General features: G+C 33.7%; 1 protein-coding gene across 2 annotated transcripts in view; it reads left to right on the forward strand.

Moving 5' to 3' along the window:
- Positions 1-21,487, forward strand: part of LOC137620774 (G-protein coupled receptor GRL101-like) — a 256,667-nt gene that overhangs the window by 145,948 nt on the left and 89,232 nt on the right. For both annotated transcript variants that reach the window (XM_068351199.1, XM_068351200.1), the window contains exon 2: positions 16,145-16,436. In XM_068351199.1, coding sequence (XP_068207300.1) covers positions 16,403-16,436 — 34 coding nt within the window. In that variant the 5' untranslated portion in view covers positions 16,145-16,402. The remainder of the gene's footprint in view (positions 1-16,144; positions 16,437-21,487) is intronic.

Raw genomic sequence — 21,487 nt, forward strand, 5'->3', positions numbered from 1 at the left:
TGCCTGATGACTTGCAAAGGACGGGAACATGGATTTTTTTATGTAGTGAAGAAAAATTTACACAATTTATTTAAAAAGTATAAAACCAAAAGATGAATTCGGTTTATATTAGTTGAAAGGTATAGATCTTGGACAAGTTAGGCCCTTGTAGAGTCATGGGAACTGAGCCTGGTTGTGTTTGGAGATAATGAAAGCTTGGGTGTGCTAGATGACTTATGCAAAGGTAAGTGGCAAAGAGAAAGAGGCACTGTTGCTAGGTATGTAGATAAGAATGGAGTGAGGCTTATAAAAATGTATTCTGAAAGGGGTTCAATTGTTGGCAATATGGGATTTCCAAAGACGGTATATACAAGTCTACCGGGGAAAGAGAAAATGCTGTGGAACTGTTTATTAGGTTACCTTAAAGTTATAGGAGAGTGGTGCCTAGTAATGGGTTGATTATAAGAGGTTAGGGTGGGCTTGGAAATGATTCTGGAAACTGTTTATGATGTAAGAAGGGCAATATAGAGACTGGAGAGTAGAAAGTTACCAAGAGTTTGTTGAATTACAAGTAAGGTGTTGCGGTATGGCAGTGGAAGCTTGACTGAGGTTGACCAGGGTTTTGTAAGGTATGCCTGAGTGAGGGAAAGATTCCAAAGAAATGGGTAAGAGGAATAATGGTTCCATTGTACAATAGTAAGTTTGATAGAGTGGACTATGCAGATTGTAGGTGTGTAACAGTAATTGTAATTTTGATTGAGAGTAAGGCAGATTTTACAGAGATTGATAAGGGAAGATCAGTGCAGCTTTAGACTAGGAAAAGAATGTGCTGATCTAATGTTTTTCAAATAGTTTAAAAGTAAATGGAAAGATATATATATATATATATATATATATATATATATATATATATATATATATATATATATATATATATATACATGGATATAATAGATAGATATATTTATGGTACGTTGCAATGCATGAAAGATTATCCCCTTAAATATCATTCGGAAAAAAACCTCTTACGTGAGAAGTACTGTACGTCTACAACGGATAATGGTCGATTGCGTCTGCAGTTGTCATTAATGTTTTTTTCAGATTGAGAAATTACTGCAGTGTAAATATATCATACAGCATGTAACATACAGTACACCGTTATAAAAGAAGGGTTAGATATACGCGCAAGATTCGAAAGAATGATGCGAGCAAGATGAAATATCGTGCGAAACTGACAGTTTTTGGCGATTATTACATTATTTTTTACGAATTGCATCATTCTGCGTGTACTTCAGCGTTTGTATGTTTATATGTTAAAGTTTGCTAATTGGTATACTATTATGTAATTGATATATGCTTTATATTGAATTATTTATTTGCTTTTGATTTTTTCTTGCAGTAGAAGGTATGAAAATTAGGGACTAGGGAATATTATTGAGGTTAGAACAATCCATTCGACATTTCCCAGAGAATATTGACATTGTATTAATATATATATATATATATATATATATATATATATATATATATATATATATATATATATATATATATATGTGTGTGTGTGTGTGTGTGTCTGTGTGTGTAATATATATATAGTGTATATATATATACATATATATATATATATATATATATATATATATATATATATATATATATATTTGTTTACATATACTGTATATATATATATATATATATATATATATATATATGTGTGTGTGTGTATATATATATATATATATATATATATATATATATATATATATATGTGTGTGTGTGTATATATATATATATATATATATATATATATATATATATATATTTACTGTATATATATATATATTAATGGTTAAAAAGTAATTGCAACTATATGACTTTAACACCAACCTTTCAGTATACTCCAGATATATGAAACATTTAAAACTGTCTAAGTGTAGCATTTAAGTAAATATCATTTCCAAATTTGCTTTTAGAATTATGAAAAATGCTAAAATGATAAACCCTTTCATAATGATTTGTTTATTTATTCTATCCAGTTCCATAGCATCGATAAATATACCATGCGATGGTTTTATCATTACCAATTTACCCAAATGAGAACTTAATTGACCACAAAGTGCTGCGTTACCATTGTTATCTCATTGTAAGGTCATCATGTCGAGTGATGTAATTCAACTGAGGTCTTAAATGCATTTTTAGATGGTGAAAGAGGAGATAAATTAAAGAATGTTATTTTCAGTATAGCCGACTTCAGCTAGAGTCTCAAAATAACCTTCTTTATCAATTCAATCATTTTGTTTGTGATCTATGACGTCACATGATATGCGACGATACAGATACTTGTCATTAGAATATTTTATTTTTCCTTGTTTCCTTTCCTCATTAGGCTATGTTCCCTGTTGGAGCCCCTGTGCTTATAGCACCCTGCTTTTCCAACTAGAGTTGTAGCTTATTAAGTAATAATAATTATGATAATAATAATAATAATAATAATAATAATAAAAATAATAATAATAATAATAATATATTTATTAATGACAGTCTATAGGGACTGGGGGTTTATTGTATGGGATTTCGGGTTACATCCATCTTCCTTAAGAATCCATCTTTTTCCTCACTATAGGTGCTGTTTCAAGTAGCACACCCATCTGGCCAAGCCCTTGGGTTATATCGGCTCCTACCTTCTCAAGATTCCTTTTCAATGACTTAGGCATGGTGCCTAGTTCTCCAATGATTAGCGGCACCAATTTTACCTGCAGATTCCACAACCTTCTCAATTCAATTCGTAAGTCTTGGTATTTTCCTATTTTTCTCTCCCCTTATCTTCCACTCTTTACTCCCATGGTACTGCTACATCCGAGTGATACTTTTCCGCTTTATTGTCGACCAAAGGGTCGTCTGGTCGATGTGCTTGTATCACCCTGTCCGTCCTTAACCATATCATTTCCTCTGATGATTATTATTATTATTATTATTATTATTATTATTATTATTATTATTATTATTATTATTATTATTATTGTAATCAGAGTTACAACTCTAGCTGGAAAAGTAGGAATCTACAAGCGCAAGGACTCCAACAGGGAAAACAGCCCAGTATGGAAAAGGAAATAGAGAAACATATCAGGAAAGAGTAACATCATCATCATAAATCAGTAATTTATAAGATACGGAACTTGATTTATATCAACCTGTTCAGCAAATAAGTATTTATGATATGTTTTGATTTATAAAGTCCCGCTTGATTCAACTGCCAGATTAAGGTCATTCCGTAATCGGATCATAGCCGGAATAAAAATTCTAAAATACTGTGTAATATTGACCCTCATGATAGAGAAGGTTAGAACATTAGAATTAACTGCATATCTACTACTTTCGGCGGTATCGAAAAGTCCGAAAAATCCTAATGCAAACTTGCAAAGAATGGTGAAACTATGAAAAATCTTATGCAACATGCACAAAGAACTAACTGGGTAACAGTGCCGGAGATTGATATCCAGATCAGGGATAAGGAATTTAATAGACCGCAAATTTCTTTCCAACAAATCAAAATGAGAGTCGGCAACTGAAGACCAGACAGGAGAACAATACTCGAAAAAAGGTAGAATAAAGAAAATTAAAGTATTTCATCAGGATAGATTGATCACCGAAAAATCTTTAAATACTTTTATCAATAAAACCGGTTATTTTTGTAGTTGAAGAAAAAACACACCGAATGAGATTCTTAAAAGGGAATTTTCAATCAAGAATCAGACCTAGAATTTTAAATGAGTTTTATATATCTAAAGGTATTATCAATGCAAAGACCTTGATGTTGATGAGCCATTGTTCTCATTCTACATACAATCACCCTTTGAGTATTTTAGGGTTCAGCTTCATAATTAATAACTACTACTAATATGGGATGTCCACAGAGTCAATGACGACTACTGCTTCCTTAAATGATAGATGTGGTGGTGAAGATTAGATTAGTGTTGCTGTTGCTGATGTAATTGTGTATAACTGTGCAGAACAATCCTAGAACCACAGACTCCACCTCACATCTGCCAGGTAGAGGCCTCCACTCCCAGGGGATAGTTTTGTCTCCGTTCCCTACGTTACTGTCTTGCTAGGTTTCTTTCATCTTCCAGTCTAGTTACTCTCATATTGTACAACGAACGCCACAATGGTCTGTTGGAAGCATTTACTTCAAGATATTTTGGATTAATGTTGCATTTCTTAAGTGTGTCCATTATGTCATCTCTATATCTCTTTATTTGACCCCACAGGTTATGATTTGCATTCGGGAGCTGTACGTACAAGACCTGATTAGAGGGGCATACGTATAATATATCTGGTCCATCTCAACTGTCTTTTTGCTATTGTTGCCTCTATGCTGATTGATTTAGCACATTGTAATATCCCTGTATGTAGGACTTTTTCTCTCCATGTTATTTGTAGGATGCATTGTAAGCATCTAACATTGAAGGCTTCCGTAGGTTTTATGTGGCGATAGTAGACAGTCTAGGATTCTGCACCATATAGTAGGGTGAAGAGGTATACAGCTGCATAAACTGAGAATTTATTATCTATCTATAGGTTGTTGTTATCAAATACTCTAGATCTAAGGCCTCCAAAGGATACTGATGCTTGGTTTATTCGTGATATGATTTATTCATCTATGTTGCGCTTGATGGAGAGCATACTACCAAGATAAATGAAACTTTCCGCTTGTTTGACATTTCTTCCACTAATTTGGAATGTTAAAGGCTGTCACTTCTGTTTTAGCAATATTTATTTTGAGTCCCATTGCTTGATAGACAGAAGAGACTGTTTCGAGAGTGTGGGAGAACATCAGGTGTGTGGGTTACGAGAGCGTAGTCATCAGCATAGTGGAGCTCTTGATGTGTTATTGTGGTTTTTGTTTCTGGCAGAAATTAAAAAGTCTACCATTCAAGCGAAATTTAATTTTCGCACCGTCGTCAGGTTGTCAAACTCGATGGCTGAGAAGAATGACTACTGTGAGAAAGATGATGACAGGAGCCAGGATGCATCTTTGTTTCACTCCAAATTTGACATTGAAGGGCTCAGATTTGCTGCCGCTCAATTTTTACTTGAGCATGTATATCATCGTGCAGATCCCTCATGATAATGAATTTGAAGAGACATTTCCACAAAAGTTCACTATTAACAATGTCGAAAGCTTTGGTCAAATCAATGAAAGTAATATATAAATTGCAGTTTTGCTCATGACATTTTTCTTTCGTTGACGGTGTCAGGTAACAAAAATTATATCCCAAGTGCTTCAATCACCACGAAAGCCACATTGCGATTTGGGAAGTATGTTAGTTTTGAGAGCATAATCCTTGCTCGAATTTTACCAGCAACAGCAAGGAGAGATATGCCTCGATAATTGTCACATATTTAGTGATCATCCCAGCTGGACAACATAAGGTTGTGGAAGAGCTGATGGAGTAGATATCTTCCCTCCTTGAAAAGTTCAGAGGGCAAGCCATCTGGTCCAGGACTCTTGTTATTTTCAGGGCTTTGGTGGCTTCTTTAGTTTCAGTAAAGGTGGGCTGGTCATCAAGAGCCATTAGTGGAGGTAGTGTTGGGAGGATATCCATGATGGTGGTTTCCATAGTGCTTCCTTTATTAAGAAGGCCACTGAAGTGTTGGACCCAACTGTCAAGAATTTCTTATTTACCTTCCAGAAGTATTTCATTAGGTGACCGCACAAGTGTTACATTGCGTTTTACGGGTCCATAAATGGATTTAAGCTCATTGTAGAAACCATGTTGGTTGTTTTTATGTGAAAGACTGTAATTTTTCTGAGCGAGCAAGCCACCAATTGTTTTCCGTGTTGCGCAGTACTCTCTTAGTTTCGGCTCTAAGGTTTTGATATGTATTCTTTAGTGGACAGGGTTTTTGAGACAAGTATTATGTGCTCTGTTTTTTTTTTTTTTTTTTTTTTTTTTTTTCCGATGAGGTCATGTGTGTCTTCTGCATTTTCGTTAAACCAGTCCTTGTGGTGATGTGTGGAGAGTTCCAGGGTTTCCTCTGCCGAATGATGGATTAGTACTTTTAGGTTTGACCATTCACTATAAATATCTATCTTGTTACAGGGCTCAAGAGGTGGAAGGCAAGATATAGTATCTTTAATTTTTTTAAGCATTGTATTTCAGTTTCCTAGCAGAAGATATTTGAGGGGTCTGGGGTCTTATTTTGAGCCTTCGTTTGCTTCGCGTAAGGTTGTGGTTGTGCTGCATATTTTGTACTATGCACCAATTTTAACCAGATCTCTATTAAGGAATTCAGCCACCTCAGATCTACATTCAGGATATAGAATTGTGGCAAAGAGAGTATTATCATCTTTATATGGGACAAGATTGTCACATAGCACGCGTACACAGTATGAAAAGTAATGGGACGAGGGACACTGCCTTGAGGAACACCAGATATTACATTTCTATGGTAACTATAGCGCCCATCAAATTTTACTATTTTACCATTCATATAGCTCAATTTGATACCATCATTCACTCTGAGATATATTCAAAATTCAATTGCATTTTATAGAGGTGTTCGATGTAGAGGCGAAAATCTAAGCCAGAGTCATAATAGATGAATTAAAACGATGTAACGGATGAAAACAAAAAAGAAAATTCACATATTTTTGTCCCAAAACCATGAATATATCATGGTTCCATATTTTCATTAAAAAAGTAAATGGCAGTTTGTGGTAAGTTTTCTTATTACTTTTGGTGATCCTTGCGCCGCATTTAACTCAGAAAAGTTGAAATTGTTCGGATTTATGGCTCTGAAATGATGCTCACGGATCACGTGACATTGAAATATGACATTTTCCAAAAAACTGAGGTCACTCTAAAATTTTCGACCGATCTAATCATATAAGAATGAGACCCCATTCTTAGGTTAATAAAAGGAGCAAAATCACTTTATTTTTAGTCCGTGACAACAAAAATTGGTTGCACAAATTATTCAGTGGAAAGACAAGTAAATAGTTTACCAGTTATTTCATAAATCTTTTAGGATTCTTAATTGATTATATATCATATTTTTTCGTATATATATATATACATATATATACATACATATATATATATATATATATATATATATATATATATATGGCCATATGATATGAGACATATGTACATATATGTATATATACTTATATTAGTATTGTATATATATGCATTATATATATATATATATATATATATATATATATATATTTGTGTGTGTGTGTATCATTTATATATATATATATATATATATATATATATATATATATATATATATATATATATATATATATGTGTGTGTGTATCATTTATATTATATATGATACTTACAGTATGTATATATACATATATGTGTGTATATAACATATATGCTTATATATATATATATATATATATATATATATATATATATATATATATATATATATAGTATACATACATATATGTATGTATAATATATATATATATATATATATATGTATGTATATATATATATGTATATATGTATGTATATATATATATATGTATATATATATTTATCTATATATATATATATATATATATATATATATACACACTGTATATATATACATGTATATAGTATACATACATATATGTGTATATATATACATATATATATATATATATATATATATATATATATATATATATATTCAAATACGAAAATGGATATGTATGTATTTAACTGTATATTCACACACACACACACACACACACACACATATATATATATATATATATATATATATATGTATATATATATATGTATGTATGTATGTATGTATGTATGTATCATATGCACCTTTATATACTGTACTAAGAGACTAAGAATGTAAAAAAAAATATATGCATAATGATATTAGATACATTTGTGATTTGCCGCAGCATTAAGGATCTAGTGCCAAGTGTGAAGTGCCAAGAACATTATTTACCTGTGGAGGGTTAAGAGGTTGAAGTTGCGTCACTGTTTTATGTGACATTATATGTGTTTGTTAGGGTGTGTTTTATATATATATATATATATATATATATATATATATATATATTACATGCTTTCCTATCACAGGAATCAGGCTATTATATAGCCTATGCTTCAAAAGCCATTAGGAAATAATGAAAGACTTGAGTTCTCAGCGTTCTCGTGCTTATTATTATACATTTCTTTAGTTTATAGCATGGAATGCTTTGATCTGTAACCTTAACGAGTACATATTAAAGTGCACGAAAGTGCTAGCCGCTAAAGTCTATTATTATATCCCACTGACTCGCAATACAGACACGTGTGTGGGTGTGTGTGTATATATATATATATATAAGTATATATATATATATATATATATATATATATATATATATATATATATATATATATATGTATGTATGTATGTATGTATGTATGTATATATATATATACGTATATTTATATATATATATATATATATATATATATATATATATATATATATATATACGTATATTTATATATATATATATATATATATATATATATATATATATATATATATATATATATATATATATACGTATATTTATATATATCAACTTTATTTCGTATACCTGATATACATAGATAAATACAATTCTCTATAATATACATTAGTAGAAAAAACATATTTTCTAACTAAACCTTTCTACATTCCAAAAAAAAAAAATAAGGAATAAACAATATAGTTTTAAAAATCCTACAGAATCACGAAAACTAAAAATTCAAAATTTTGAGATGACAATTTATGTACGTAAAACACTATTTCTATTCCAGAATCCAAAATAGGAAATATAAAAGATAAAAAAAAAAACCTCATCATTCGCCAGCAGATGAAAATGATATATAATAAGTTTAAAATAGATAAATAAATAAGCAAATTTAGAAAGACTTTTTAATCTATAAACTAATTGTACAAATAAATGGGGGTGTTTCTGAATACATTCAACATCTTCATTTCATAAAAATTCATATAATGTATAAAATATAAAATTATATATATCTTAAAATAAGATGAAAATATGTATATAAGGATCCCAATAAATTCATTGTGACAAAGATAATATATGCTTATATGGCTTGCTCCACAAATCCTTAAGATTAAAAACCAAAAGTCACATACTAGTATATATAACTTAAAGTCTTTTTTTTTTTTTTTTTTTTTTTTTTAATAGTGTGTGTGTGTGTGTGTGATACATGATGCCCCCTATAAATGACCAACTTCAGTTCCAGAACGAACATCATGGCTATGCACCCAGTGAAGACGAGACCCTATACAATCAATATAATTTTTAGAAAAAATCAACACCATACACTCCCCAAAGATAAGTTAATAATGAACAAAAAATCTCACCGTCCCGTAGAAAACTCAAATTAAGCCCAAGAATATGATCTGAAGTTTTAAAAAGTCATTTGAAATACCTTGCTTGCACAAACAGAACATGAGGTATTAATAATAGCTTATTGCACAAATCAGCCACATCACGACTACTTGTACGTATAGGCAGCCCAAACATCTTTAATGCTTTACCATAATCTATTTCAAACTCTTTAAAAATCTGCTTTCTAAATATTTTTCCAATATTCATATATTCCATAATTAGGATTACAATAAGATTTAAAAAGGTATATATACAGTATATATATATATATATATATATATATATATATATATATATATATATATATATATATATATATATATATATATATATACTGTATATCCACTGACTCGCAATACAGACACGTGTATATATATATATATATATATATATATATATATGTGTGTGTGTGTGTGTGTGTGTGTGTGTCTCTCCACTGTTCAAAACATCCCAGATACATATTTACTATCTTAAAACCCCCCCACCGGACTTTTTAAAATCTAACAGCCAAACCAAGAACAGACTCTACAAATATTGCTGCCGAGTACTCGTCATAGTGACAATTATTGGCGAATTGTTTTGAATTATGAAAAAGCAATAAGGGAAAATTAAAGCTTCGCATAATTTGGAAGTATATAGAGAACATGGTTTTGTAAATAAATACCATCATAGTTATAATTAGTCATGATTAGGTTGAATCCTTTTTAGAATCGAATACGTAGAAATTGCAGGCAGGATCGCACGCATTAAGTTCAAATTAATCTCATTACGATGATGGATTGCAACTCTACGGTTTGAAAACCCATCTCTTGAAATCCAACATCACCGTGGAAAATGAGAATTTGATTGGAGAATGGTATGTGTAGCGAGGTACTGAGAACATAGCCTTGGGGTCTTTTTGGGGAATTATATTCCCCGAAATAGCAGGTAATTTGGCGGTAAGAAGGTAATTAAGAGAATCTCTCTCCCATGTGAGGGGTATTTTCAGGAGTTAATTGTAAGTTAATTAAAATTTGTATGAATTTGTTGCCGACGTTTCAAATGCAGATTCAGATTTTTTTTCTTGATATTTTTTGTTGGTTGCAATTAAACTTAATTAGGGAGATTGTCATTATTTACGGCATTATAAAATGGTTTACAAATTATTAGTTATCCGTTTCCTTTGTTGCACAGTTACCAGGAAAAAAAAAACTATTTATTCTAAACCCTCTTTGTATCATAAATTCCACGTTGAACCCCCCACACTCACTCTGAAATTCCTTCACCCTTATCTAGCGGGCACTTGCTTGCTTCTAGGTTACGACTCCATCTATCCAACACTTTCTAGGCTTCCCTCTCCTACAGCTCTTTAGTAAACACTTTTTCACTTACCTAATATATTCTGTTCTTTCCACATGACTGAACCACGTAAGTAATTGTTTCCAGGTCACGACTCCATCTATCCAACCTTTCTAGGCTTCCCTCTCCTCCAACGTCTGAAGTATACACTTTTTCACTAACCTATTATCTTCTGTTCTTTCCACATGACTGGACCACCTAAATTATTGTTTCCAGGTCATGACTCCATCTATTCAACACATTCTAGGCTCCCCTCTCCTCCAACGTCTGAAGTATACACTAACCTAGTATCTTTTGTTCTTTCTACATGCCTGGACCACCTAGATAATTGTTTCCAGGTCACGATCCATCTATCCAACACATTCTAGGCTTACCTTTCGTCCAAAGTCTGAAATGTACACTTTTTCACTAATCTAATATCTTCTGATCTTTCCACATGACTGGACCACCTAAATAATTGTTTCCAGGTCACGACTCTTTCTATCCAACACCTTCTAGGCTCCCCTCTCCTCCAACGTCTGAAATATACACTTTTTCACTAACCTAATATCTTCTGTTATTTCCACATCACTGGACCACCTAAATAATTGTTTCCAGGTCATGATCCATCTATCCAACACATTCTAGGCTTCCCTCTCCTCCAACGTCTGAAATAGACACTTTTTTCACTAACCTAGTATCTTCTGTTCTTCCCACATGACTGGACCACCTAAATAATTGTTTCCAGGTCACGACTCCATCTATCCAAAACTTTCTAGGCTTCCCTCTCCTCCAACTTCTGAAATATACACTTTTTCCCTAACCTAGTATCTTCTGTTCTTCCCACATGACTGGACCACCTAAATAATTGTTTCCAGGTCACCACTCCATCTCTCCAACACTTTCTAGGCTTCCCTCTCCTCCAACTTCTGAAATATACACTTTTTCACTAACCTAGTATCTTCTGTTCTTTCCACATCACTGGGCCACCTAAATTATTGGTTCCAGGTCACCACTCCATCTCTCCAACACTTTCTAGGCTTCCCTCTCCTCCAACGTCTGGAGTATACACTTTTCCTCCACCCTAGTATCTTCTGTTCTTTCCACATCACTGGGCCACCTAAATTATTGGTTCCAGGTCACGACTTCTTCTATCCAACCCTCTCTAGGCTTCCCTCACCTCCAACGTCTAAAGTATACACTTTTTTTCACTAACCTAGTATTTTCTGTTCTTTCCACATGACTGAATCGCCTAAATAATTTTCTTAATCTGTCTTTTGAGTAATGATAATTTTTTAAAAATGCTTTACTTTTTGCCAATGCTATACTTTTTAGCAAAGCTCATTTGTTTAGCAAAGCTAAATTTCTAACCAATGCTAATTTTTTTAGAAACGCTGAATTTTTGCTACCAATGCTAATTTTTTTCACCAACTAAACTTCTACCTACGCTAATTTTTCTTACCAATGCTACATTTTTTACCAAAGCTAATTTCATTATCAATCCTAATTTTTTTACCAACGCTAATTTTTTACCAATGCTACATTTTTTTAACAACGCTGAATTTTTTTGCCATAATTAAATTTTTACTAACGTTAATCTTCTACCAATGCTAATTATTTATTATCACTTTTTTTTACCAACACTAAATAGCCTCCATCACTAATTTTTTACAAATGATAATTTTTTACCAAAGCTATTTCTTTAACGATATTGAATTTTTAATCAATATTAATTTTTTAAAAATGCTAGATTTTTTTACCAGTGCTAAATTTTTACCAACAAGGATTTTTTTTAACAATGCTAAATTTTTACCAATAAATTTTTCCAGCACTAAATTTTTACCAATGCTAAAAATCTACCATCATTAATTTTTTTACCAATGCTATTCTTTAACAAAGCTATTTTTTACCAATGTTAAATTTTTTCATCAATGTTAAATTTTTCACCAATGCTAGATTTTATTACCAATGCTAAATTTTTACTAACATTAAATTTTTACCAATAATTTTTTTTCACCACTATTTTTACCAACAATAAATATTTAGCAAAAGCTAAATTTTCTATCAACAAAACATTTTATGCCCTTAATTTTCTACAAATGTTGAATTTTCACTTACACTAAATTTTTAAATGTTAAATTTTTAACAACACATTTTTTACAAATGCTAAATTTTTCATCAACACCAAATTTAAAAAAAAACGCATTTGTCATCAACTAAATTTTTTTTACCATACATTTTTTTTTTATAAATGTCAATTTTGCCGATAACTTTTTTAGCAACGATTAATTTTTTTTTTAACAACGATAAATTTTTACTGTTAAATTTTATACGAACGTCATTTTTTTTCCATCCATATACCAAGGCACCTCCCCCAATTTTGGGGGGTAGCCGACATCAACAAGAAACAAAACAAAAAAGGGGACCTCTACTCTCTACGTTCCTCCAGCCTAACCAGGGACTCAGCCGAGTTCAGCTGGTACTGCTAGGGTGCCACAGCCCAACCTCCCACATTTTCCACCACAGATGAAGCTTCATACTGCTGAGTCCCCTACTGCTGCTACCTCCGCGGTTATCTAAGGCACCGGAGGAAGCAGCAGGGCCTACCGGAACTGCGTCACAATCGCTCGCCATTCATTCCTATTTCTAGCACGCTCTCTTGCCTCTCTCACATCTATCCTCCTATCACCCAGAGCTTTCTTCACACCATCCATCCACCCAAACCTTGGCCTTCCTCTTGTACTTCTCCCATCAACTCTTGCATTCATCACCTTCTTTAGCAGACAGCCACTTTCCATTCTCTCAACATGGCCAAACCACCTCAACACATTCATATCCACTCTACCTGCTAACTCATTTCTTACACCCGTTCTCACCCTCACCACTTCGTTCCTAACCCTATCTACTCGAGATACACCAGCCATACTCCTCAGACACTTCATCTCAAACACATTCAATTTCTGTCTCTCCATCACTTTCATTCCCCACAACTCCGATCCATACATCACAGTTGGTACAATCACTTTCTCATATAGAACTCTCTTTACATTCATGCCCAACCCTCTATTTTTTACTACTCCCTTAACTGCCCCCAACACTTTGCAACCTTCATTGATTCTCTGACGCACATCTGCTTCCACTCCACCATTTGCTGCAACAACAAACCCCAAGTACTTAAACTGATCCACCTCCTCAAGTAACTCTCCATTCAACATGACATTCAACCTTGCACCACCTTCCCTTCTCGTACATCTCATAACCTTACTCTTACCCACATTAACTCTCAACTTCCTTCTCTCACACACCCTTCCAAATTCTGTCACTAGTCGGTCAAGCTTCTCTTCTGTGTCTGCTACCAGTACAGTATCATCCGCAAACAACAACTGATTTACCTCCCCTTCATGATCATTCTCGCCTACCAGTTTTAATCCTCGTCCAAGCACTCGAGCATTCACCTCTCTCACCACTCCATCAACATACAAGTTAAACAACCACGGTGACATCACACATCCCTGTCTCAGCCCCACTCTCACCGGAAACCAATCGCTCACTTCATTTCCTATTCTAACACATGCTTTACTACCTTTGTAGAAACTTTTCACTGCTTGCAACAACCTTCCACCAACTCCATATAACCTCATCACATTCTACATTGCTTCCCTATCAACTCTATCATATGCTTTCTCCAGATCCATAGACGCAACATACACCTCCTTACCTTTTGCTAAATATTTCTCGCATATCTGCCTAACTGTAAAAATCTGATTCATACAACCCCTACCTCTTCTAAAACCACCCTGTACTTCCAAGATTGCATTCTTTGTTTTATCCTTAATCCTATTAATCAGTACTCTACCATACACTTTTCCAACTACACTCAACAAACTAATACCTCTTGAATTACAACACTCATGCACATCTCCCTTACCCTTATATAGTGGTACAATACATGCACAGACCCAATCTACTGGTACCATTGACAACACAAAACACATATTAAACAATCTCACCAACCATTCAAGTACAGTCACACCCCCTTCCTTCAACATCTCAGCTTTCACACCATCCATACCAGATGCTTTTCCTACTCTCGTTTCATCTAGTGCTCTCCTCACTTCCTCTATTGTAATCTCTCTCTCATTCTCATCTCCCATCACTGGCACTTCAACACCTGGAACAGAAATTATATCTGCCTCCCTATTATCCTCAACATTCAGCAAACTTTAAAAATATTCCGCCCACCTTTTCCTTGCCTCCTCTCCTTTTAACAACCTTCCATTTCCATCTTTCACTGTCTCTTCAATTCTTGCGCTGGCCTTCCTTACTCTCTTCACTTCTTTCCAAAACTTCTTCTTATTCTCTTCATATGACTGACCCAGTCCCTGACCCCACCTCAGGTCAGCTGCCCTCTTTGCCTCACGTACCTTGCGCTTTTTTTTACCAGCACTAAAGTTTTACCATTATTTTTTTTTTACCAACGATAAATATTTTCTGTTAAATTTTATACGAACGTCATTTTCTATTTGTACCAGCACTAAAGTTTTACCATTAATTTTTTAATTACCAACGCTAAATTTTTACCAATTGCTAATCTAATTTTTTTTTTTTTTTTTTTATTACCATAATTGCACTCACTTCTTATCCTTCTATACCTCTGTTCCTGTTTCCTCTCTTCCATCTTGCTGACTAACCTCAACACTATTCCTTTTTACAACGACTTAAGGGTATTTCCTCTTGTGGCACTTTGGATCTGATAGGTCTGCCCGGCCCCAGTGCGGGGCATTCTAACCCAAATTCATAGATCCAATTCAATCACAAAAGATAAAAAGCATTATACACTTGTATTATCTCTAAGAGTCTTGATGATGATAGCAGGCGAATCTCAGAGATAATCCATATCAGTATTTAGTCTTCTATAAAATGCTAATTTAATTATCATAGTTTTTTAATCTTAGCTAGATTCCATGTTGGGCATTAACTGTAACTTAGTGGATTTTTATGACTTGTGACTTCCCGACCCCAGAGACCTTTTAAACCAATTAATCAATCATGCACATTGCATCCGTTTCCCACTTTCCTAAATAATCTTATTTTTTGAAGACACTCTGTTTTTTATTATTACCTTTTATTGTATTTGTTTACATACGTTATTAAATGAAATTATGGGGTTGAATTTCATTACAGTTTTTTTTTCTTTTTATTTGCAAATAAGGTATTTATGTATAACGACAAAGTTCCCTTTCATTGTTCTAAATGTACTAATGTAAATTTCTCCTACAGTTATGAGAACATATTTTTCATTGTTTATAAATATCACAATAAAAAATTTCTTTTTCAGTCATAAATATAACGACATAGATTTCCATTTGACTGTTATAAATGAGATGATAAATTATGTTCTATATTTCCAGGCATGGGAACAGGAGCGTGTTTAGAAGACCCTCTCTACCTTTGTGTTAAATCTATAACCAAATACCTGAGAAATACAAACAAAGTGATTTTCCTTTTCATTATCAGTACTACCTGTGAAAGCAGAAAATAAATAAAAAACTATAGAATTCTTATTATGAATATAATTATTCAACGGAAGATCTAAGAGTGTTTAGTTCACCTGATATTATCCACTCTCAAGTATCACCTTGAGCTTCAAGAAGGACCTTCTGGACGAAATGATTGTTCGGCAATATCTGTTCCTATGGACGAGTAAGTACTTCAAGAGGGATGTATCTTTTGATGTTTGGATTTTTAAAGGATTCTGAGAGACGGTTGCTCTCAGAGAATATTTGATACAATGATACTCTCATTAGATGTATATGTATGTATGTATGTATGTACACACACACACACACACACACACACATATATATATATATATATATATATATATATATATATACTGTATATATATGTATGTATATATGTATATATATATATATATATATATATATATATATATATATATATATATATATATATATAATCTATTTGTGTATGTGACATATATAAAATTATATATTTGTGCATAGTGTGCATATATATATACATATATATATATATATATATATATATATATATATATATATATATATATATATATATGTATATATATATATGTGTGTGTGTGTATCTGTGTGTGTTTGTGCATATGCAATATATATATATATATATATATATATATATATATATATATATATATATCTATATATATATATATGTACATATATATATTTATATTTATATATATATATTCATATATATATATATATATATATATATATATATATATAAAGTATACATACATGTAAATATCATTTTGTATTATTATTATTATTACTAGCCAAGTATACATGGGTAAGAGTGGCAAATGGAAGAGTAGTAGAAAGGGCATTAATGGATTATGTGTTGATAACTAAAAGAATGTTTGGAAGATTGAAAGACGTGCACGTGTTTAGGGGTATGGCTAACAGTATGTCTGATAATTTTTTGGTGGAAGGAAAATTAGTTGTAGCAAAAGAGTGGGGGAATAGAGTAGGTTAATGTGAAAGGGAGCTAGTGAGGGTTGAAGAGCTAATTAAACCGGGGGTAAAAAGTAAATATCAGGAAAGGTTGAAAATGACATATATATGACGAAGTGAAAGTAAGAGAAACTGGCAATTTAGAGGAGGAGAGGAAGTTAGTAAAAGAAAATTTTGTTGGGATTGCAAGTGATATGTGTGGCAAGAAGGTTGTTGGAGGCAGCATGAGGAAGGGCAGTGAATGGTGGAATGAAGGAGTGAAGGTAAAAGTGGAAGAGAAAAAGAGGGCTTTTGAAGAATGGCTGCAGAGTAATAGTGTAGAGAAGTATGAAAAATATAAAGAGAAAAATGTGGAAGTAAAGCGCAAGGTACGTGAGGCAAAGAGGGTAGCTGACCGGAGGTGGGGTCAGGGATTGGGTCATTCATATGAAGAGAATAAGAAGAAGTTTTGGAAAGAAGTGAAGAGAGTAAGGAAGGCTGGCTCAAGAATTGAAGAGACAGTAAAATATGGAAATGGGAGGTTATTAAAAGGAGAGGAGGCAAGGAAAAGATGGGCGGAATATTTTGAAAGTTTACTGAATGTTGAGGATAATAGGGAGGCAGATATCATTGCTGTTGCAGGTGTTGAGGTGCCAGTGATGGGAGATGAGAATGAGAGAGAGATTACAATAGATAAAGTGAGGAGAGCACTAGATGAAACGAGAGTAGGAAAAGCGTCTGGTATGGATGGTGTGAGAGCTGAGATGTTGAAGGAAGGGGGTGTGACTGTACTTGAATGGTTGGTGAGATTGTTTAATATGTGTTTTGTGTTGTCAATGGTACCAGTAGATTGGGTTTGTGCATGTATTGTACCACTATATAAGGGTAAGGGAGATGTGCATGAGTGTTGTAATTCAAGAGGTATTAGTTTGTTAAGCGTAGTTGGAAAGTGTATAGTAGAGTAATGATTAATAGGATTAAGGATAAAACAGAGAATGCAATCTTAGAAATACAGGGTGGTTTTAGAAGAGGTAGGGGTTGTATGAATCAGATTTTTACAGTAAGGCAGATATGCGAGAAATATTTAGCAAAAGGTAAGGAGGTGTATGTTGCGTTTATGGATCTGGAGAAAGAGTATGATAGAGTTGATAGGGAAGCAATGTAGAATGTGATGAGGTTATATGGAGTTGGTGGAAAGTTGTTGCAAGCAGTGTCAAGTTTCTACAAAGGTAGTAAAGCATGTGTTAGGATAGGAAATGAAGTGAGTGATTGGTTTCCGGTGAGAGTGGGGCTGAGATAGGGATGTGTGATGTCACCGTGGTTGTTTAACTTGTATGTTGATGGAGTGGTGAGAGAGAGGTGAATGCTCGAGTGCTTGGACGAGGATTAAAACTGGTAGACGAGAATGACCATGAATGGGAGGTAAATCAGTTGTTGTTTGCGGATGATACTGTACTAAGAGAAGCTTGGCCGATTAGTGACAGAATTTGGAAGAGGGTATGAGAGAAGGAAGTTGAGAGTTAATGTGGGTAAGAGTAAGGTTATGAGATGTACGAGAAGGGTAGGTGGTGCAAGGTTGAATGTCATGTTGAATGGAGAGTTACTTGAGGAAGTGGATCAGTTTAAGTACTTGGGGTCTGTTGTTGCAGCAAATGGTGGAGTGGAAGCAGATGTACGTCAGAGAGTGAATGAAGGTTGCAAAGTGTTGGGGGTAGTTAAGGGAGTAGTAAAAAATAGAGGGTTGGGCATGAATGTAAAAAGAGTTCTATATGAGGAAGTGATTGTACCAACTGAGATGTATGGATCGGAGTTGTGGGGAATGAAAGTGCCGGAGAAACAGAAATTGAATGTGTTTGAGATGAAGTGTCTAAGGAGTATGGCTGGTGTATCTCGAGTAGATAGGGTTAGGAACGAAGTGGTGAGAGTGAGAACGGGTGTAAGAAATAAGTTAGCAGCTAGAGTGGATATGAATGTGTTGAGGTGGTTTGGCCATGTTGAGAGAATGGAAAATGGCTGTCTGCTAAAGAAGGTGATGAATGCAATAGTTGATGGGAGAAGTACAAGAGGAAAGCCAAGGTTTGGGTGGATGGATGGAGTGAAGAAAGCTCTGGGTGATAGGACGATAGATGTGAGAGAGGCAAGAGAGCGTGCTAGAAATAGGAATGAATGGCGAGCGATTGTGACGCAGTTCCGGTAGGCCCTGCTGCTGCCTCCGATGCCTTAGATGACCGTGGAGGTAGCAGCAGTAGGGGATTCAGCATTATGAAGCTTCATCTGTGGTGGAAAATGTGGGAGGGTGGGCTGTGGCACCCTAGCAGTATCAGCTGAACTCGGCTGAGTCCCTGGTTAGGCTGAAGGAACGTAGAGAGTAGAGGTCCGCTTTTTTGTTTTGTTTCATTTGTTGATGTCGGCTACCCCCCAAAATTGGGGGAAGTGCCTTGGTATATGTATGTATGTACTAGCCAAGCTACAACCCCAGTTGGAAAAGCAAGATGCTATAAGCCCAAGGGCTCCAATAGGGAAAAATAGCCCAGTGAGGAAAGGAAATAAGGAAATAAATATATGTAGTTTTATAATGATCCATACTAGACTGTTCTGTAAACTACTATATCTCGTGTTCTTCTGTTACATGCCGTGTATATCCGCTAGTCATATGTTTCCATGTTATAAAGCATGTCGGGTGTTTTTCATTCATTCACATTTTTTTTCATTTATTCACATTTCATAATGCCACTGTAATAACTAACATAAAAAAAACAATACATTCGGTAACTCTCACAGGCCTGAAGCTTATGGTTGTTGCTTTCGATTTGTATATATTTTTGGATTATAATATTTTGATATTTTAGTATTTATATATAGTTGTGTATCATAATTTGCATATATAACTTGAGGAGATACAAGCAAGCTCAGTGGTATTTGTAAGCACACTATTCTATCTTATTTCTCTTCCTCTTATTTTGTTAATTTTTTTATAGTTAACATTTGAAATATTTATTTTAATGTTGTTACTCTTTAAAATATTTTATTTCAATTTTCAATTACTTCTCTTATTTCCTTGTTTTCTTTCCTCATTGGGCTATTTTCCTTATTGGAGCCCCAGTGCCGATAGCATTCTGCTTTTAAAACTAGGGTTGTAGCTTAGCAAATAATAATAATAATAATAATAATAATAATAATAATAATAATAATAATAATAATAATAAAGCCAAACGATTATGTTTGGTTCCACCCATGGAATCATTTGACTAAAATTCAACTACCGAAATTTTGCAATTTTTTATATACATTTCGTAAACTTTCTTACAGCAGAAACTCTGTTGCCAAGAAAAGGATTAAATTTAAAGAAACGCAAAAGTATCCCTCGAAATCATACAAATTTAATCTTAGGAAAGTAAACAATTTTTTGTACTTATCTACTTTACTAATAAAAATACTTTTGTAAAACTTTATTCTGGACATTCATAGGATACGCATTTTTTTTTTTGGGGGGGAATGATAAAATTAAATGGTCTCCTGGCTAGTAGAGTGGTAACGTGTTCGCCTAGCATTCTCATTTGCAGCAGACCGATCCCAGCCCAGGGCCGTGAGTTTAAACTCTTTTCTGGAAGGCCACTGCTGTGATTGGGTACCACAGTGGGGTATTGGGCTTTCCCGGCTGACGTTCTGATGAGCATCTATTCTGATGAAACTGGAATTGAAACCAGACACCTTTAACTTATCAGGCTCAAACGCCTGTTCGTATAGTCTAAATTCTTAAATTCAATCCACTCTCTTATCTGTTCTAGTTCTGAAGAAAAGATAGTACTACATTGGATCCCTTTCTCTGGTTACGGCTTATTTCATCTTTGCCGGCACATACACAGAATAGTCTGGTCTATTCTTTACACATTCTCCTCTTTCGTTATACACTTTATATCACTGAGATTACCAAACAATTCTTCTTCTCTCAAGAGGTTAACTTCTGCACTGTAGTTGTTCAGTGGCTACTTTCCTCTTGGTAAGAGAGACTCTTTAGCTATGGTAAGCAGCTCTTCTAGGAGAAGGACACTTCAAAATCAAACCATTGTTTTCAAGTCTTGGGTAGTGCCATAGCCTTTGTACCATGGTCTTCCACTGTCTTGGGTTAGAGATCTCTTGCTTGAGGGTACACTCTGGCACACTATTCTTTCTTGTTTCTCTTCCTCTTGATTGGTTTAAGTTTTTATAGTTCTTATGTGAAAGATTTACTTTAATGTTATTATTGTTCTTAAACTTCTC

Source organism: Palaemon carinicauda, chromosome 27 (genome assembly GCF_036898095.1).
Source record: "Palaemon carinicauda isolate YSFRI2023 chromosome 27, ASM3689809v2, whole genome shotgun sequence".
In the NCBI taxonomy this organism is placed as follows: Eukaryota; Metazoa; Arthropoda; class Malacostraca; order Decapoda; family Palaemonidae; genus Palaemon; species Palaemon carinicauda.